This window comes from Pezoporus wallicus, unplaced genomic scaffold (genome assembly GCF_028554395.1).
Source record: "Pezoporus wallicus isolate ANWC-B61680 ecotype Strahan unplaced genomic scaffold, APGP_CSIRO_Pwel_v1 contig_749, whole genome shotgun sequence".
NCBI classification, from domain to species: Eukaryota; Metazoa; Chordata; class Aves; order Psittaciformes; family Psittacidae; genus Pezoporus; species Pezoporus wallicus.
The window spans coordinates 5,969,443-5,991,232 of record NW_026641327.1 but is presented as its reverse complement, the minus strand read 5'-3'; the positions used below and the strand labels follow the sequence as shown (position 1 = coordinate 5,991,232).

Here is a 21,790-nt window from a genome sequence, read left to right as displayed (position 1 = left end):
TCTGCTTTAGTTCTATTCATCCCCTTCTCTACAGCAGTATGTCTTTCAAAATGGAGGCCAGAAGCTTGCCCGAAGCCCTCATTGCCCAATCTCCAGCCATTTTACTTCTGAAAATAATGTGTCTGGTCTATTGCCAAATTGATCTTACTAAACAATTTCCTGATACATTGAAATCTATGCCCTATTGTAATAGGAGCATATCTTTCTAATCTGGACCATAATAGTGAAAATGGCAAGAAGTATTCTTTATTGGCTTTTTGCCTACTGGCAAACAGCTATGACTCTTGCACAGAATTAGTTCACTGAAGCCTCTGGATATTGCTGTAGTATTAGATATGAAACAGTAAAATATTTGTGGTCTCTGGGCACTACTGTTAAGGATACAGCATCAGGATACAACCCTTCTATTTCCACAGCCGTGTCCTGAAGTCACTTGCGTCAGAGAGAAGGTTTCTACCAAGTGTGAGCAAGTGACAGTTTTCCTAAGACCAAGCGACTTGCTGTTGTAAGACTTTTTTGGTCATCTGCATCATAACAGGAGCACTGCTTCGCTCTGTCTACTGTCACCAGGTGTTCACAGTTCTGCTGCCCAGACATCCGTAGCACTTTCACTGTGTTTAGTACATCATAAGACTCTGAACTGTACTTCAAAAGTGGTATCGAGGAATTTATGATCCTCGTTCAGGGGCACCTTTTTCTCTCTTTCTATGTAAAGATTTAATTTTTTTTTTTTTTAAACTATGCCTTGCCTTTTCATTAAGAATTTAAGATTTCGTGTAGTTCTCTTACTGCCATTGGTAAGATGGCTACACTGCTGCTAATAAGTACAGACTTTGGTTTTGTGTGTGTTGGACCTTGTCCAGTAATCTTGATCATGCCTCTGGTATTTTACATTTGTACTACTGTTTTGGATTCTGCTACCAAAAGGTCATTTCATTACCCTTCCTTTTTACTCCATGCTATTAACAGCATAGAAAAATGTTTAAACCTATGTTTAGACCTTGTAAATAGCATGATTATTACCTTTTATAGACATGTGCAAAGTGTTTTTTATGCTTGCTGGAACGTTCAAGCGTTTACTTTTGGCACTTGTACAGGATGTTGTAGGGTTTTTTCCCCACTATTTAGAAGTGGTTATAGTCATGAGATCTTTGTTATCAATGGGCTGATTATCTGAGTTGTTAAATATTTGTTATTTCCAGCCATTCCGAGGCTGCAGCAAAACCTGCAGCCGCACTAGAAAGCATCTGCATTTGATGTGTTGTGAATTACAGTATATTTTCATGAAGTGCCTCTTTGCCTGCTAATGCTCTGTCTCTTCTGCTCTCCAAAAAAAGTGTGTTTCCAAGTTTTTGAAATGTAAATATTTCCATAAATTGTACCCTATTCCTACATTTTGGAATAACTTTTCATTTTATACAAGCTGGTATTCATTATGTCTCATACTCTTAATAGGTGAGCACTAACTACATTCTAGTGCACTGGTTTATGGTCTTAAATATTTTATCATGTATAATGTTGTTTCATGTGAAGAGTGCCTCATAATCATTAAATATATGAATTATGAGTAGTTTGACCTGTATTCCAACACAATGTGAAATCCTAAGTCCCCAGTTAAAAAAAGTTTCTGTGAGTGATAGTAAAGTACGTGTATCTATTATTCTTAATACAGTTTTTAAGAATAATCCCATTCTACTAGTTGCATGGAGAAACACATGTAGTTGTGTTGACTGGGCTTCTCTTCCTTATTTGGCATTTATATACTTGCAATTCAAAGCAAAATAATTCCACAGCTATACTTTCAAAGTCAGGTCCCAAGAAAATGCTGGCGCTGATGTCTCTGCCTCTCCTTCTCTGGGTTCTCACCTTTAAAAGGCTGTTAAGTCATCTACCATTCAGAAGGAATGCTTTATTTGGAAAATATCAAGTACAGTAAGTAGCAGGGACGGTATTAGCAGAAAAGTCTCATGTTGAATTCTTCTGCATTGCAGGAGTACAAACGGAAGCTAGCCAGAGTGTCCCAGGTACGGAAAGAACTCAGGTCACGCATCCAGAACCTGCCTGATCTCTCTCGACTTCCCAATGTCACAGGCAGCCACGTACACCTACCGTTTGCAGGAGACATCTACAGTGATGATTGATTACAAGAACATCCTTCCATAACCTCTACTTTTCTGTGAAATGAGGGGTAGGTCTGACTGATTGGTACTCTTGTAGTAGTATTTTTGTATATTGTTGGAGAGTGTCAGTAAAAATACTCTAATAATTTATAAAAAATGGTTTAAAAAGTTGATTTGTTTACTATTTTATTGGCAAGTGAACATAAGGGTACATTTATAAAAGTGGCATCTGTGTCTATTACACTGAAGAATGGATAATTATCTTATCTTTTGTAAAGATTTTAGTTGGGTGCCCTGTAAAAAAACCTGTTAAGATTTTTCTTATGTACTCTGTATTTAATGTAGGTCAACATATAATCAACACATACTTCTAACTTGAGACATTTCAGTTGCTAGTGAGGGAGTTAAATGTGGAAATCACAAGGTTATGTTTGCAAGAAGGTTGATGCAATTTAGTTGAAAGTTAAAAGTGATCTTATTGTCCATTACATATAAATTACCCACTCTCAAAACAAGTCAGGTGGGGTTTTTTGAAACAATAGTTTGTAACCAATTTTGTATTGGAAAATATACATCATGTTACACTGAGCAGATCTTTAAATTACTCAAAATACTGCAATATTTTAGTATCATTTAAAGCTCTACATAAGAAACTGTACGACTGACCAGTTCAATTCGCTTTAGAAATTGTAACTTTTTACAGCCGCTTAGTTTCTAAATTGAGGGACCATTCATTTGTACTCTAATCCCTTTCTGCAACATTCATCTCCCTCTAAAAAGGTTAATCCGAGAAACATGAAGTCATTTTACAGCTTTAATTAAATTGAAAGGTCATTCTCCAAACTGTCCCAATTGTTAAATGCCCATTATTAACATTTGACAGTGCTGTGTACTACATGCAGCAACACAATGATACAGCCATACTATACATCATCTTTCACTGAGAAACCCTGGAGGCCTGTGTGGACTTCCAGCCGCCACCTTGACCAGCTCTAGACTGAGAGATCTTGATTTTCTTTCGCACAGAACAGGAGAGACAATTCAGGCCTGTGTGTGTAAAAGTCAGACAGTGGAAAATTATTGCCCAATGTCTGGTTTTAGAAGTTTTTTGCATGGCTGGTACTTATACAAACCCCAAATGTGGTATTTATCTACAGGTAGCTGAATTTGTGTTATACTTGTTATACAATGCACCAGCTTTTAATTCACTTACAGATACAGACGGGAATCTAGCAGATTGCCAGCAACTTTAGCTTTTTCAGTCAATTAGAATTAGGCATGTAATTGTTGAGCAGTAGTTTTTTAAAAAGCCTACCCATACCGCTGGCATATAGATTATATCGTCTGTGTATTTAAGGATTGCAGTTTGTTCATGGGTTTGCACGTGGCAGGCATTATTTTGCATCAGTTAAATTCACAGTTTACAAGTTTTAATACTCCTCCTCACATGAAAGCAGGGTTTTTTTAGAAAAATCTATTCTTCAAAACTCAAAACAATTCAAAATAATCCTGGAGCGATATTGTTGAAGATAGTGATCTGTCACTTGTTATTGACTTCTGCAGGGCTATTCGCTAGAGTGGAGAATAATCTTTCTCTTTAAAATAGATACACTTGACATAAGCACCTCAGTCCAGTTATCTTTTCTCATGGAAGTTGCCGTGAAATAGACCTCAGTTAAGTAGGACAAAACCACTAAAAGATAAAAACAGGAGCTGTTGATTTAGCATTCATAGCATGCAATGTAGAATACTGATTTCATCAAAAATTCTTACTGACAGGTAGGAATGCTGAAAATAGTTCATCAGAGCTCACTAGCTGTCCAAAGAATGTTAAGTTTTGAGTGCCAATTTTCCACTCCATAGGAAAAAAAGAGCCAACACCGTATAGAAATGTTGCTTCAGTTTAAGTCTAATGTGCAAAATTAAATAACACATGCTAGCATCTTTTCAACATAGATTCTTGGTAAGAAAATTAATGTTCGGGTACAATTTTATTTCTTAAATATTTCTGTTCTGTTACATTAAATTCCGCTCATAAATTCCAAAAAACATGTACGTGCATTACAGTTGCAGTTAAACCTCAGCCTTGCTAAAGAATAGAGCCAAATTTGTGATATATCTTAAAACAGCATAATCTATTAAGACTTATAAAACAAGCAATAAGTCAAGAAGGATAAACAGTGAGTTCACAGTTGAATCCCATCCATAGAAAACTTAGATTAATTTGTAGCCAGTGGGGGTTATAAATGCAGTGGCATGGCTTGGTTAGAGTGTATACTTGGATACTCAAAACCATAGGGATTTGAGCTTAAACAGTCTTTTGGTACCATAATTAAAAATAAGTTGAATGATGAATTTCCTTGCTCTCTCAAGAGTATTAAAAAAGACATGACACTTACTTCACTAGACTTGTTTTTCCTATTCATAACTCTTAGTGATAATGTTGCTTATCTACAGATAATGTAGAACTGTTAAAAGAATGAGGAAAAATCTCAACTTCTTGATGTATATACAAGTTTTACTTTTGAGAGAGTGTTATTTTCTGGATATATTTTTCTTTATTTTACTGTGAAATTGTTTACTTCAAGGAGTATTTCATAGCTGGGATTTTGGAAATGATCCCTCACCATTTGTTTGGAAAAGAGGACTTGTGGAAGATAAAGGTCACTCTTACACCAAGTGTCATATATGAGTGGCTAAATGGTACATTGTTTTTTATTTATATGAGAAAGGCATCAGGTATCAACTAGTTAGAAGATTTATATTGTAACTGTAATAGTATAGCAAGAGATAACATGGTACGATACAAATGCAGCCCTGTAGTGTCAAAAAAATACCTCCAAATTCTCAGGTTCTAAAGCTTAATGTTCGTACTTCTGATGTCTCAGGAAGAAAAGAGGCTGGGTGGGGAAAGGAGGGGTGCCTAGGAGCTGAAAAGGGGAACATGCTTGGGTGGAAATGAAAAGCAAAACAAATGTCAACTTTTGTCAAAACAGAAGTAACAGTGTGAAACCGGGCAGCACAATAGTACTGCTCTGGGGCGTTACCACCCTGGGAAAGAGAATGTGAGGGTTCCCTGCCTGTCTCTTCTAACTTGGTCTGACAAACCAGAATGCCCACTTTACAAAAGGCACAATTGTAAAATATCTGAACATTTTTTCATCTAATAATAAAAGCATAATAATGAGATTATTTGCTTCACTGTATTGCACTTTTATTGAGCATTCTCTGAAAAAAAAAGCAGATTCCTGCAGCTCTTTACTATACAAGAATGCTTACATTGGAGGTCCCTGGGACTGCTTGTATATTCTAGTGTTTGCAGGCTTAAACTGTGTTTTTGCAGAATGTTTTGAAAGATATCAGGAACATTACCCCACTCCTGTGGTTTTAAAAATAAATGTGAAGTCCTTAGTTACAAAAATTACCGTGCTTAGAAGTGGTGTTTCATTTGAAAATTAAACTCCAGCCTGCAGGAACATTAGCTTGTCTGTTTCACTCTGTTAATGTTTGTATTAATATTTCAAAACACCTCCATAAAGCCATAGCAGCACAGCCCAAGCTACATGCCTATTGTATTTTATCTGAGTGGTCTTCTGAATGTCAAATAGAGAGCTTTCATTGTGGTAAAATTACATTCCCGTTTACCTGGAGTTTAAAAAGACAGTGCATTAGGACTTCTGCAGACTAATACTGCTCTCACGAGTCAGTGGTAACTCAGTCTGGTACTTCATGTGGTGACTCAAAATACAGACATAGGATGCAGATGACCATGGAAGACATGGAAGTCATCCATAGGCTCAACTGGCCCTCTGCAGAAGGGTTGGATTTCAACCTTTTGAAATGTAAGTGAACAGACTCATAGGTGTGGGTTTTTTTTTTCGGTGGAAAACATAGTGAACTAGAAAACCAGCATGTCTAAAATTTGACTGACATTTCTAAATATTTAGGCCAGTTCTGCTCATTACTCATGCATATAATCACAGTAGCTATTCCTGCAAGTAGAGGAAGCAGACTCAAATGTAGTGTCTGAAGTGGAATTTTTTTTAATGAATGACCAATTTTGTCTCGGCTTCTATTTCAGTGTGTCATTTATCTTGATTAAGTAGTAAATCTCTTCCATCTTGTTATTTAGAAATCTAATTCTGATTTCATCTTTACAGTATTTAAAGTATCCTACTGAGCATGATGTTTTTGTGGGAATTTGCAAAAGTTCAATAGCACTCGTTACTTGTTTGCAACAGAAATACTCATTTGTTAAAAGCTAACAAGAAAAGTTTGAAATGTAAAGATGTTTCATTATTGTGCTTTTCTGACAGAATGTGTAATACTTGTGTAATTTATGTCCTCAGAATAACACCTGTATGTACGCTCTTTCGTATTTAATAGAATAAAATGTTGTTGTAAAAACATCTTTGAAATCATTGTTTATTGCAAACAACTCAAAGTCTGGGTGAAATTCTGGCCTCATCGAGATCAGTGAGACCATTTCCTTTCCCTAGAGCTGTCCTTCCAGCTCTTCAACCACAAACCAGTAATGCTGCATGGCAGAGGTTTGGTGGGGAGGCTCAGCCATAGCCAGTGGCAGCCAACAATTAACCTTTCACTGTTTCAGTGAGTACAGGGATGTGATGCATTCTGAAGGGAAGAATTTGTCACATGGGTATATGTAGGGTATATATGTGTACATACATGCATCTGGTGTGTGTGTATGTATAAATCTATACACATCATATATAGGTATGTATATACATAGATACCTATATATGTGTGTATCTCTATACATGTCTTTCAATACATTGATTCTGTGAAAGTCTAGTAACGAAGACTGCATTAGAGGCTTAGGAATAACACAAAAGCACTTCAGACAGAAAATACCAACACTACTTCTGCCCAACATTTTGAAGCACACTTGTAAACAAGGAATGGCACTTACTGAATGAATCCCCCCTTGCCCTCCCCTGCCCCTGTTTTCACAATGAAGTCTGCTAGCTTGCAATAGTCTGATAGCAAGATCCCTTACAACAACATATCTAGACATGTCTGACAACTCTGGTAATTCCAAAGAAAAAGATGTCGCTTGGAGCATGACAAGACTCTGTCTACATTAACAAATAGTGCTTTATAATGGTAGTACACCTGGAGTGCAGAATGCCAGAAGCTCAGTGCCTGCCATCCACAATACGCTTTTTTTTTTGGAGCTGTGTACCTCAGAGGAGCTCTCCTGTGGTCCTATGGATAGATGGTGCCCATTAGCATCCGCAGCACACTGGTTGTGTCCCAGATCATGTTTTTTATCCATTAGCTGTAGTTTTCACCAAAAGGAATGTCACTCACGTACTCTGAGGCCAGTTGGTATTGCATAAAAAGCACAGTAAACATGGACAATTGAGAGATCTGCTTAAAAAGCATACTCTTCATTTGAGCTAACACAGTAATGTTGGGCCACCTTAAAACACAGCAGATGCTCATGCTGGTTTCATGTAAACCTCACAGGAAGCACAGCAGTAATGTGTGTACTTCTAATAGGAAAACTTATTGCAAAACTTGTTTTTCAAATACTTCTGTATAGTCCGTATTTTCCATCAACAAGATGATTGAAGTGTTTTTCCAGAAGACCGCATCATAAACACAGCAACAACAGGAGAATTAATGCCAAGTTCTACATTGGAAAAGGCGTAACTCTTAAGGTCTGTATGTTGATCAAATGTGTTATTTTGATTCTACACGTATGCAAGAAGCAATGACAGTGAACCTTTCAAAGTTATTGTGCAAGTGTACAGGAGATACAAAAAGGTTACATGCCAATCTTTGAGACTCTAAGTAGAATTTGCAGCAAACTCTTCTCCACTGCCCTGGATTGCTTTCAAGTCTGACAAGTCTTAATTTGCTGGCCCTATTTTGTAAGCAGTGTTCATTGAGTCTGAATACACTTAAAGGGACTATTCATTAGAACACAAAAATTTTTTTCTTTTTTTTTTTTACTGATTCTGTTTTCAGAGGGGAAATCTGAATGACCATTTGCAGAACCGTCACTGCAGACTACAGGCTATAAATTCAGTCCTGAATGGTGAATTTCTACTCTCCTTTCTCACCTTTGTGCCGAACTGAAAGTGTAAAATCTGGCAGTGGAGACTAGTTTAACCTTGACAATCATCTATTCGCATCAAAATACTTGGGTGCAATGAGATCACTACTGTTCATGGCAAACCTGCTTGTCCAGATTGAAGGCCAGGAAGGAAGCAACTCTTACATTTAAGAAAGGTTCTCTCCTCAACTCATTTCTGAACAAGACAGAAAGGACCCATTTTGGTAGCACCAGAGTAACTGGAAAGGAAGCATCCCGTCTGTTTTTTGACTGTGCCACTCTCGTATCAGTTTCACATGAGGGTGCTGATAGCAGCCTACCATGGAGCAGTCAGTCAGCATTGACAACATCCCACGTTAGGGTGTTGTTTTACAAGTTCTGCACTATCGTGATCTGCAGTCCAAATCACAGGGAAAACCCTTAAGAAAATGGAGAAACTTAATCTGGTGATACACTGGTTTAGTGCTCTCTGTATGAGTGCTGTTTTAAAGTGTAAATTATTTTGGAACCTTTGTAAAGGCTGTGTTAAAGGCTGCGCTTAAATTACCACAGGTAAATTAAAGACAGCAACACTACAGGACACTACGTTAGACCCTTGAAAATATTGTACCTGCAGAAAGTGCCAGTGAAAGTGTTGTTTTACTTAAACATCCAAAGCAGGGATGAGGTCTTCTAAATTCTGCTGTGATGCATTACCTCAAAAACAGGGGGAAAGTGAGGTGGAGCAAACTGCAGCCTCCACAGCCCCAAACTACTTTCAAGTCTGGCAACTGATGTGCTGGTTCTGACGGATCCAATATTGCCAGTTTCCTCAAATGACAGATCCTGGCTTTCAATTCTTGGGCCATTAGAGATTGCAAAACATGTTCAAGATTCCCAAGTGTATCAGACTGGCTGATTTCTCACCTCCTTCTCGCAGACAACCAGTCCTCTCAGAGAGAGCTTGCTTTTAAAACACATGCCCTACCCTTTCTCGGGGTACATGCTGTTAGCTTGGGTTGTAAAGAGATCACTTTGTTGATTTACTAAAACTGAAACAATGTTATTGCTGTAATTTTTATTACTTTGAAATAACTTGTAACTAAAGTAAAGTCAAGAAGGTTTTCAAATCTGCCTTCTGGCTTTTGTCTTTTTCTTCTAGCTCAAGCATCCGTTTCAGTTTAGAAAAGTGAAATTTGGAGTTTCGGGGAGTCCTGGAAGCAGAGCTGGAAGCAGAGCTGGTTGCTGCCCGTCCAGATACACGTGTTCTGAAAAACAGAAGACTCAAATGTTTTAAAGATGAGGAATGAGAATTAGCATAAAGTAACTATGAAAGTGCACATATATAATTTTAAAAAACCTGAACCTAAGTAGTGTATTTTCATGGGAAAGTCAGCAATCAGAAGCATAAATTTTTAATGCCAATTTTAAGCCAGACATTTCACATTCATGCCAAAACCAGAATTACACATTCCTTGCACAGTCGCTTTTCATTAGAATCTTTGATTTTAAAGGTCGGAAAGCTAAAACTGATCTCCTTAATCAGACCACTGAAGAAAAATAGCTATCAATTTAAAGTTTATTAAGTGACTGATCTGAAATCAGTACATGACACTCATTCCCACAAGACATAACTAACACACTCTACTCAGCAAAACACCCCTTTAAATAGGAGAGAAACAGGTACCTGGGAAATGATGACGGACTGTTCCCTTTAGATCCCAACCTACTGCAGTTTACAGGTGTCACTTTGTTTGCAGACTGAGTTTTTACACCTGGTGTCCTCAGGGTAGATTTAGTACTTGGAGTGCCAGAATTTTGCGTCATGGTAGCCAGAAAATCCCTGCTTTTACCATAATGCCTTGTTGTTTTGTTGCATGATTTGCAAGTAACCAGCTATGGAGAGAAGAAAGGAAGTATCAACTAGTTCTTTCAGCCTTTCCACCTTTTATGTTACAAAGCCATTGTGAGAATTACCCAAACTATTCTCCAAATATCATGATACAAATTAAATATTAGCTTGAGTGAAACATGAGCTATTAAAAAGCAACACATACTCTACACCTAGCATTTTCATTCAGGCTTTGTAAGTCAAACACATCCTATGGGCTTATCTAGAAATGACTCCAATTCCCTAGCAACTAATGTCAGGAGACCCATGCCTCTGAATGGAACATTGTACAGTGAAATACAGAAAATAATCCTGTCACAACAGAAAGATTAAACAGCACCTGAACTGGATAGAGGGTATCTTAAATATACATTAGTATTCATATTTTTCTAAAAACCCGTGACATCCAGTGTGATCTAAATTCATTAACGTATTCTACCACTGATGAAGTTATATTACACACTTGCCAGGGAGTCTTAAGATAAAATACTTAAATTACCAAACTCTCAAAACCAGTCATCCACAACTAATAGCAACAAATCTTAGTGAACAAATAACTCTGAGTTACATTCTGAGTCCCCTTCTGTTTGCAGTGAAAAAATACTTGCTACAACAAAGGTTCTAAACAAAGGGCACTTTCTCTTCTCTTCTGTTTACTTCTAGGCTGCAGGGGACTTCGAGCAGCACAGTAAACTGCAGAGGTGCATCAGAACAGATAATGTCAGACAGCCACAGAGACCATCAGATATTCCTAACATCTATTACTGCCATGGCAACTACTCTTATAAGGAGACATGAGAGTAATATTGTGAGACAACTTTCTGAGGCACGCAATTACACTGACTGAAAAACACAGTTACGTGGTGTTTCTGGTTAAATTAACGTATTTCAAAGAACATCAAAAAAATGTCTAAGCAGTTCTGAAAACATCTATACCAAATCACTCATTTCAGTGTGCATATTTCCCTAAATCCAGATTGCTTAGAAAGAATTACATCTAAAAATTCCAAAATTAAATGTTTTCAGTTGTGTTGCGACTGTCTCTAGGTGTTATTTTGTCAGCCTAACAAACCGAAAAAGAGAAAGATCGTTAACTTATACAGCTCAGGTATTGATGTATTTTTCAGTTCTAAATGAAATTCAGATGGGAAAAAACAAACAAAACAGCATCACATGATGATTTAGCACCCCACAGAATATAAATGGAGGCGAACACCTTATAATGCAGGAATTAATGAACTAATCATAGCACTGTCCCGCTAGTTTCCATTCCCTGAACTGCATATGCAGTTACCTCCAACAATTTTTAACAGCTCTGAAGTAGATCCTTTGTTATATGACTTTTCATGGCAGAATTATTCTCAAATCAAGTTCTACTTGCTAAGAAAGGTATCAGAGGCACAATCTGTCACACTGTTGCTAGGTTTAAGTTTTTGGCCACACTCCAGATTTTCATTTTTGCAAGCCTCAGGTATTTGATTATAGGGATCTACATCACTGCTAGTTTTGAAAGCTGCCAGTTGCTGATAGCGTTTTAAATACTTAAAACCATAAATACTTAAATCATAACCCACAATGTAAACGCAAGCAGAACCGAGCAAAACCCAAGTTTAGCAAACTGTAATTACATGCCAAGATTAGAGCATTAACCAGAGATTAAACAGGATCTATTTAAAACTGAATTTTAAACTACTCACATCAATGCTCAGTGTGTCCTACAAACTTCTCCAGCTACAGAATAAATCTAACAACCTACTGTAATTCCACAGGACAATGTCCATCAGTTGTCTAAAGAGACAATTTTTAACGTATGCTAAACGTTTGTGATGCCAGAAAAATAAAGCAAAGATTCCAGCTTCTCAGATGCCCTTTCTGCTGCTCAACTATGATCTATAATTTGGAGAGAGCAGTAGCAAAGGCACCTTTCTGGAGCACCTTATTCAGCCCCGACAGCTCAGAACCTCTGTGATATTTCCCCAGTTTATTTTTATGTTATTGACTCTAATAATTCTGGGTTCCACAGCTTTTACTCCCCAAACCAGCAGACTCTCATCTGAGAAAATGCCAAGTGTGCCAGCCAGCAACTGCCAGGCACAATACAGCGCTGTCCCATTTCTCAAAACATGCGTTCATATAACCCGTTTTAATAGTAGTGCATGGAGATTTAATACTAGATTAAATGTATACTATTATTCTTCAAATAGTAGTAGTTAGTATGAAAAACAGTAATTAAATCTTATATTCTGGAGTGATTTTAGGTGGAAGAACTGAAACCTCAGGAGCAACATTAACTTGTTTAAATTACCTGCGTGGTTTGGTTTTGAAAGACTTCCTATAAACAGTAATAGTCAGACAAATGTAAAAAACTCAGCTTGTACAGAAGGTAACAATAATCTGCTGTAGCTGTGTCAGTCTACTGAAATAAGTGAAGTAAAGCTCATTGAGCCGAAGTATTTTTACTGATAAAACTGGGGAAAAAAATTACAATCTATGAGTCACTCAAGCCCTTTAGAGCTGAAACAAAGGCAATAAATGGTCAAGCTATGCCTATTGGCAAAACCAGCCTGAATTCAGTCATGTTTTTCTTCTTAGGTATGTTTTGGGGTATTCAAAGCAATGGACTTCTAAAGATTCTAATGGATTTTAGGATGTACATTTGCTGTATTAAGGCTCTGCATCTTGCAGAGTTGAAAATTCATAGAAATTTAATAGAATTAATAGAAAAAAAAAAAAGCAACAGGCAAAAACCTGGAACTTCTGCCATTTTTTGCAGTTATGCTGATGGTGGAAGCCAAAAGCTTCCTGGCAGGAAAATATTACTTAATTTTCAGCAAGATGTTACATATCTGCAGACTCTCCACGCTGCTCTAAAGAGACCACAGGGCAGGCAGAACTGTTTGTGCAGCTTCTCTGATATGTGGGATTGGCCTGGTTTTGTGGGGAGGGGAAGCTTACTGTTCTTGTCACTGTACTCATGATCTCTCTATTGTAGGGGGGGAGAGTCTAAGAATTTTGATTGTGAAGTTGTCCCAAAAGAAAGGAAGAGTTACATGCTCCTGAAAAAAAAGAGAGAGATGTGTAGGTGTGCACTCATTTTCTAAGAGAAGGATTTCAGGGTTTCTGAAACTTCAGGTTTCAGGAAAATATCAGGTATTTGGCAGCACCAAGTAAATAGCCTTACCAGAATACTTCTTGACTCCCTGTACTTTTTCAGAAGCTTTGTCTGTTTCATATTAAGTTTGTGGTTCTTTGCCTCTCGTTTCAGAATCTTCTCTATCTGTGGGGTCGCTTTCATCTTCGGTTTGAGACGCACCCGGTGGCTATCAGGAAGCAGGAACTGGAAGCAGTAAGGACATACCCTTTCTAATCCATGTTCCTTACCTATGGATTAATAAAGGTAGACTTAAATTTACATGAAATAATTATGGTTTACAGGCAAACACTAAAATGGTATATTCCTATTTTAACATTCTCTAGGTTGATATGATTTTACGTTTCAGGTACAACTAGAATGCAAGAGCACCAGTATATGCACCAGTATGCGCTCAGCTGAGCACAAGTCGTCATCCTCAATTTACACAGTATGCAATTGCCAATTTTCCTGAGAAAAGATGCAATTCCTTCCTAAAAATCATTCCTGACAAAGGCTCACAAATCTGCAAGGAGCTCCACGCAGGCACACTCTCCTGCCAAATCAGCGACACCAAAGCCTCATAAAGTTGTCTGCCTAAGGGCAAGAAAAGGACAGCATCTCAGCCTGGGGTGGAGAAACACTCTGGGATAAATTTCAGACCTAACAGAATCATAGAATAGTTAGGGCTGGAAAGCACCTTAAGATCATCTAGTTCCATGGACAGTGACACCTTCCACTAGACCATGACGCCCAAGGCTCTGTCCAACCTATCCTTGAACTCTGCCAGTGATGGCGCATTTACCACTTCTTTGGGCAACCCGTTCCAGTGCCTCGCCACCCTCACTGCAAAGAACTTCTTCCTTACATCTAATAATAGGAGGCACGCTCCTCATCTACCTTACTACTTTCTGCCGCCAGAGCTGTCTGTACTCGAGTATCCCTCTCCCAACCTAGAAGGTATCACCAGGACACCTGCCATTCCCACCGGCAGCCCCGAAGCGCATGCTGGGGCAGGGGGAAGGGGGAGATGAAGAAGAAAGGAAAGCCTGCTCTCTGCAGACCGCGCTGTCCCGCCGCGGCACAGCCGGGCAGCCCCTCTCTCTCCTCCGCTGCGGCCGGACCCCTCACTCGCCTCGAGACTTGTGGAGCGTCCACCTGCGCGGGAGAAGGCAAGGCACAGCGTCACCACGCGCCGCGTCACGTCACGGTCAGCGGCCACGCGGCGGCGCGCCACGGCAGGCGCGAGGACACGGGGCGGGACTACCCACATGCGTCACCGGTTACCTCTGTTCCCACCCCCTCCAGCCTCGTTCCCTCGCCGCTTGGCGCCCTATGGGAAACGGTTCCCGTGTTGCTGAGCCGCTCGTGTCTTCAGGTGGTGAAAGTTATTTGTTTTTTTTTTTCTGTCGGAAAGAAAACTTTCACCTCAGGGTAAAAAATTGGATGTCTTGTCAGGAGTTGTGAAAAACCCCATCCCGCAGCTCCGGAACCCCGCTCGATGGTCAAAAGTGCCGAACTTCAGTGATCTGCTCTATTTAGGTGCCCTCTGATGAATTTTGGCAACTCCATAATAATACCCGACTTGCTTGGACCATAAAGGGTTAATCTTTACGCACTGTGCTAAGCATGACAGGCAATGAACTGAGCTGTCTCCTACACATGGTGCTGTTTAGCAGGAGTAGACTAGGTGTCCCTGTAAACAAAGTAAAATAGAAAGGCGTCGGCCTTGGCCCTGTTGAGCAAACTGGTAAAACATTGGTAAAAGAGAGACGTTATCCATGAGTTTCAAGAAATTTAAATATATATATATAGATATATAACTTTTAGGGGAAATTTTATGAATATGTGTGTATTATTGTTGTATAATGCCTGCTTCTGAGAACCCCAGGCAGTTTGGTGGAAGGATCCCCTGTGTCTCCAAGTGCTGCAATAAAGAATGCCTGCTTTCTAAGATTTGAACACAAGTCTGAGAGAGTGTTATTTACCGACTTTTACAGTATCAATGCTTTGCTTTATTATTCTGGATATGTGCTACTATTAAAAAGAAAAAACACCCTCAGCTTTTCAACGTTTGATGTGTGTTTTATTAATTCCCTCGGCCCCATTCATTTGCTAGACATTCTTCTTCTTTGATCTGTTGGTAATGGTGCTCATTTAGGAGAGGTATTCATCTGAGCAGGCTTCAATATTCCATCAAGGAATTTGAATAAATATAATTATTTCTTATTTTCTAACATGGAGTAGCTGAGGGCATCAGGAGTAGAAAAGCATGAGAAGAACTGAATCTCTGGACTTCCTTTAATAAGAGAGCATTACAGTGCAGTCAGTAAATCTGGGCTTATTAATGAAATGTTCATAATAGCTACAATTAGGGCCTCTGCTGACTTTATTTTTGAACTAAAAATGAGTTTTCCAAGGGTCCCTCCAACATCACATTTTTTGTTGCCAGGTTGCTGGCGTTGTTGGTGATGGGGTTTGTATGAACTCTGCCTTTCCTCAGTGGGAGAGCAGGGATGGCACTTAACAGCTATTTAAAACACAACCAGTGTTTATCGGTCAGCAGAATTTTGGCAAAAGAGAGATTCCCATTTACTAATAGTGGTGGGGAAAAAAACAGGTGTGCTTTTTGCATACAAGTAAGCGACAGTAATTTCAACACTTTTTTGGGGGGGGGTGGGTGGGCCTGTTTCTATCATTTCTTAACTATGTTTTCCCCATAGGAGAGTTGGTTGTAGAGTCGGAGGAATGCTGAGGCAGGATAGTGCCAGGTACTCTCCCAGCAAAAGAAAAACATGCTGGGGATTTTAGTATTGTTTAGAGCTGGGACCTGACCTCTCCCTGCCCCTAGGGGTGGTGCAGGTGGGCCACAGCACTTGCACCAGCACCTTGGGATAACTTACTTTTTGTGAGAGCAAGTGCCAGAGTGACTTGGTTAACAAGCACTGTACCATGCTAATTAAGCAGTAACTAATAGAAGGTAAAGGATGCGGTTTTATTCCCCCCCCCCCCCCCCCGGTTTTCTTTCCCCCCCAGTCTCTTCCAGTCTCTCTGAATGCTTATGCATTTTTTTATTCTTCTGTTCCTGGAATTATGCTGGGCAATTCTTTATGTTAGTTCACTGGTTTCTCTGTGCATTATAGATTATTTTTGTCCAGCAAGCAGTGCACACACCACCTCTCAGTGCCATTTGTATACAGCATGTCATGTGTGTTGTCCTGGTACCTGTCTCATAAGACAGGAAAGGCAGGAGCCGTGTTTCTCATTTTAAGTGTGGTGCTGAATATACAAAGCACATAAAACTCTAGAGACAAAGGGAAAATGAACAAGAAACCGTGGTCACTGATTCATGGCTCTGTGCGAGCCCCCTTCTGCAGAACTCCCATCAAAAGTCAGTATTTCTGTGCATCCAGTGCTGGCAGGGCCAGTCCTTTAAAACCAGATAGTCCTCAGCTTCCTGGTACAGTATTTACGACAGTGGTGGGGTGAGTTCGCCCACATTTCAAGGCAGAATGTGTTCATCTCTACTTTTTCCTGGCTTTTATTCACAAAAAAAACACATTAGCAGACCCGTGTTACTAGCTGCTTCCTGCTTCTGTTGCTTAGTGTTTTGTAGCTACCACGGCTAGCCAACAAGCCGTAAATCTTGCCTGGTGTTTTGTAACAAAGGAAAAAATAGAATGATTTGTGTTGACTTTTGGTCATCGTGTATCATAATTGATTTGAGGGCGGGCGGTGGAGGAAAGCATACTGTGTTATTTGTTGCTCGCCAGTTCTCCGGGAAGGCGGTGTTAGCAGGCAGTCAGTAGAGGGCAATAGAGAAATACAGTTTGTGGTACCTAAAGGATTTGAAGCACGGATTATGTGTTTACAGAAAAGAAAAAGAAGAAAAGAAGAGCCAGGAGGATAGGTTGTTCAGTTTACTACTGGAGACCTGACTGTGACAGACCACCAACACAAAATTTTGAAGGAGAGCAAAGACAACCTTCTGCAGCATCCACGACTCTCTCCTGTTTTCTTTGGAGTTATGCAGGATAACTTAGCCAGAACTTACTGATGACTGCATATTCAGTGGGCTCGGGAATGGACTGGGAGATGCGGGAAGGCACTCTTTGGGAGGAACAGAAGAGGAGGCATTTCAAAGATCCTGCAGGTGAATGAGGTGAGCAAACTCACAGCTTCTCTTTCAGATGAGATAATAGATGTCAGTCAGCTGTAGGAAAGTCATGAGCAAACTGAGCAAGTGATTGAAATTATATGAGAATTCTGCTTTTTCAGGCATGCTGGTGCAAGACTAATTTTATCCTGGGGAAAAAAGAAAAAAATAAAAAGACCAGAAAGAGGATAGTGATGCTACAAGGATAAGCATTTCTAAGCATATGTTATTTTGGAGACAGGCTAAAGCTAGTGAGTTGGGTTATGTGTAATATTTTATATTGGAACTGTTTGAAACATGCTTATCATTTTAGAAGGTTTATGTGCTATAGCTTTGAGACTCTACAGATAAATATATAAAGAAGATGTGGCTAGTGTTGTTCCTTTCTTAGACGGGGATTTTTGCTAAGCTGTTAGACAAATGTGACTTGGAGGTTTGCAGAAATTTATTAAGAGATTTTGGATGCATGGTGGGAATGCCCCGAGATTCTTCAAAGGCTTTATTATCAGAGAGATACTGAGAAGTGATAACAAAGAATATAGCAATAACAAAAGGAGTTAAGCCACAGAAATCAAGGGGTTGACAGAGGGCTGGGAAAGCAGAAAAAAAACCCAAGAGACTAAGTTAGGAAATAAGCATATGAAACACTTTTCTATTGCCAAGATTTCAGCTGGTGTCACCATAACACTTAGAAAATATCCTCAGGATGCTGGGAACCATTAAAGCAGTACAGATTATCAGAGGATAAACTTCCACTTCAGCTGTCACCAGTACCAGAGGTGACCAATAAGAAACGTTTGGGAAATAAAAGATGAAGAATTGAAGCATTGACATTCAGGGGATATCACAGAGAAAGTGCAAGGATATCTAGAGGTCAGTCAGACAGTACCCATCTGAAACAAGGCAGGCTGATAAATAAAAGGAATAAATCATATTCTAAAAAATACAAAGCTTTGAAAAGCTAATTGAAGGGAAAGTTATCTAGCGTTCCTCTTGAGCCTGGTTTTATTTTGTAAGTGGTATGATAGATAAGACCACTACACATTGAATTTTCTGTGCTTCAAGTGCCCAAATATATGAAAGATTAATATGATGATTGTTTAGACATTGTTTAGAACGCAACTTCCTTGCAGTATGTACCTCAGGAAAGTGAAAGATAATATATATATAAAGCATGTCACCATTTTCCATGCGTTAGCAACATCCATCTGACAGAGAAGGGACTCAATGAATATAAGAACCCCCCTGAGCTTGAAAGCTAGAAGTTCTAGTTCCAGTCTCCAATATTTTCTTCCTTTCTTTCCATTTCAAGTGCTCTAAATCTTGTATACCCACAAATCAATTCTTTCAAAATGTAATAGAAATTAAAGGTGGTATTGAGCAAAACCCTCAGAAACATGCCTGCAGTTTAAGGAAATCCATACTTGAGTACCAACTCCTCTTTAAAGTAATTTCTGGTAGAAATTATTAGTTCTTTATCTCAAATGTGAAGCTCTAGGGCAGTAAACATTCTCTTACAGCTGATGCCTATTTTCAGTGAAATTAGCATGATTGCTTTTTCATGTTTGTTAAATTGTTTCCTCACAGATTATCTCTCTACAGATATAAAAAAAGGATTTTTGTAGCGGGGAACCACACAGGTCAGAGGCTGGAGCTGAGAAATCGGAGCTACTGCTTGTTCAGGTCTGGGTTTTGCTCTGCCTCTGTGTGACTTTGTGGTACCATAGGCCTTTTATGGTCACCTTATGAAGTGGCCAGCCTGGCATCTTTCCTGTGCTGAGGGCTAGGTTTTGAATGGCAGGCTGCAGACGTTGTACAGGATGCCCTCCTTGCATAGACATTCTGGGAAAAGCCATCGTCTGGTTGCAGTGTTCCTCAGTACATAGACCAGTCTACTCCTATGCCAGTGCTGCATATGAGTCCTTCTCAACTTGAGTTATAGGAAGCTATTCTTTCTTTTTCACTCATGAAACAAAGAGAAAAGGTTCAAATCTCAAGCCAAAGTTCCACCTGTGAAAAAGATGCTGTTAATAATGTGTTAATTGTCATGTAAACCTCTGGCTTAAGGAGATGTGAAATAACCCCTACTGTTAGGAATATCAGTGTGCACAGGAGTTTGTCCCAGGCGCTCAGGGTCATTTATTGCTGTGCTGCAGTGCAACCCAGGGCTGCTGTTTCAGCCTCTTGCCAAAATAGGAACATTCACTTTCTGATGAGTCATCTGGGTTTCACTTCGATCTCGAACTCACAAGGTTCCCCCACCCTGTTGTTCTTTGCTGTATATTCCAGGCCCTGCCCTGGAGGCCTTGCTTTCCCAGCCCAAAGATGAGGTGGAACCCTCTTCAGCAGCTGTCCTGTAATTAACTTGGAGGGGACTGCTAATGAATGAATGATATGGAGCATTTTCTCCCTCACTGAAGCTGAATGTGCAGCATTCCTAGCCTTTTCTGGCCTGGAGTGTGGCAGAGCAGTGTTGGCAACTGAGTCGGTGTTTGCCACACACTGCTAAATGTTACCTGCAACAAGACAGAAAGGGAACAAAGTCAACCAAGGGAGGCTAGATATTTTCCATATCGGTCTTATTTACTTATGAGCAACACAGAAGAGCTATATATTTCAGGAAAACTTCTCTTGCTTTTTCTTTTTTTCCTCGTGGTGCAAAACGGGGATGGGGAAGTCTTATTTTTTTACTTATTTTTGCTTCAAATTATTTTCTTTTAATTCTGAGTGATCTGTTCTCAGTTGGCACTGGGTTAAGCATGAGGCTGGACTAGATGACCTCTAGAGGTTTTCCAACATTACCCTGTAATTTTCAATACTCATGCTGTTATTTTGGATTCTTCCTGACTCCAAATTACCCGGGAGAGAAAAAAGAAAACACAGCAAAACTCATTACTATTTTATGATAATTTTCTTCCCCCCCTATTATTATTTTAATTCATTTGAAAATGGACCATAGACAATAAACCAACCCCAGGTACATTCAATAAATGTGTCATGGAATAGTTCTTTGCAATTGTTGGTTTCAGGGTTTTGTGTTCTGGGTTTTTCCATAAAATGCTTTAGCTATCATGTTCAGGCTGCTTAACAGAATTGCTGTTAGTCAGCTGAGGGCTAAACCATTGGAGGGCTGTACTCCCTGCTGCAGTCAAAAAGTGGCTTCTCACTGGTTATAGTATCCAAAGTTGGTATCACATCTAAGAAGCTGGCATCATTGCTGGTTCTTCCAGTTTTATGCTTGATAAGTTAGATGTCAAGAAGGGGTGGAATATTTATTGCTAAAGTATGTGGAATAATATGAACTTGAAAGATTCATATAATTTTTTTCAGTAATCAGTTTTGGATAAATTAATTCAAAATTAAACTGTTTGCTCAGCTGACATCCTTAATTCATCATCCTTGCCAAGACTGAGATCTTCAAGGCCATTTCTAACAGCTAAATAAATGTAACTTCCATTAGCTATGATTAGAAAGCCTGATGAAGCACGCAGAAGATCTGAATCTTTAGAGATGACAGTGATGGATATAATCTAGACAGGAGTGGTAACAGAGTTGAACTGGTCCTTATCCTGAACTTTACACCACTTTCACAGTTGAATATGGGTGGGTGGTGCAGTGCTTCCTGTCTGCTTCAGAACTGCTGCTGAGGCATTGCGGTAGCACAGAATACCTGCACTGGGAAGAGAGCACTTGAGTCTTCACTGTTGGTAATGTGGCATTGTCCCCAGAACTTAGTCTTTTAAAGGAAAAACTGGAATGGAGGGAAGTAACTACTTCATAACCTGAAGCAGCTACAGTAAAGAGGAAAAACTTCACATGACACTAATATAATTAGACTCCAGTATTATTGCCTCGACTAGTGATGGAAAACAGGAAACTTCTTCCGTGAGGGCTGTGTTACAGCTGCGTAATTCCCCAATACTGAGAGGAGCCAGCCTTTCTAAAGTTGGCCTGCATGCAAGGCCCTCAGCTTTCCTCTGCTCCTCAGAGATTTTGTACAGAAAACAGAACAGCAAGGGGTAGATGATTCAAAAGAATATCTTTTTTTTTTTCCTAAAACCCCATAGGTCTCTGCTTAAGCATCTCAAGCCAGAAGAAGCTCAAAGAAGTTAGATGCACCTATGTTAAACAAACATCATCAGAGTTGTCATTAACTTGCACCTGAAGTTTGGGGAGGAGGGGATGATGCAATCTCCAGGCTTTTTACAGAAGACCTACAGCCATAGGTTTTCATGTATTCTTTTAGTTATTATCAGTAATGCTTAAAAGTAGTGTTCATGTATGGTCTGCATCAGTCTCCTGAAACGTCATTTTGGCCCTTAGTGAAGAAAAGACTTGTTTTCCCTCTTCAGAAAAATCATTTTAAAGTGGCCAGACTGATGGCATGGCAAACATAACAAAATTTGTCAATTCACAGTCAATTTGTGTA

At 39.4% G+C, this 21,790-nt stretch overlaps 2 protein-coding genes across 2 annotated transcripts in view; one reads left to right on the top strand and one right to left on the bottom strand.

Annotated features, from left to right (window-relative positions):
* The window catches only part of RPRD1A (regulation of nuclear pre-mRNA domain containing 1A), a 39,021-nt gene extending 35,911 nt beyond the window's left edge, over positions 1 to 3,110 (top strand). The window contains exon 7 of the mRNA XM_057423002.1: positions 1,992 to 3,110. Within this exon, the coding sequence (XP_057278985.1) occupies positions 1,992 to 2,141 (150 nt within the window). The 3' untranslated portion in view covers positions 2,142 to 3,110. The remainder of the gene's footprint in view (positions 1 to 1,991) is intronic.
* A 6,137-nt stretch (positions 3,111 to 9,247) lies between these two features.
* CUNH18orf21 (chromosome unknown C18orf21 homolog) lies at positions 9,248 to 13,628 on the bottom strand. Its single transcript, XM_057423086.1, has 3 exons — positions 13,257 to 13,628; positions 9,872 to 10,080; positions 9,248 to 9,452 (listed from the first exon to the last, which is right to left on the bottom strand). The coding sequence occupies exons 1-3, from the start codon at positions 13,368 to 13,370 to the stop codon at positions 9,287 to 9,289; spliced, it is 489 nt and encodes a 162-aa protein (XP_057279069.1). The 5' UTR covers positions 13,371 to 13,628; the 3' UTR covers positions 9,248 to 9,286.
* Between the last annotated feature and the right edge of the window lie 8,162 nt (positions 13,629 to 21,790).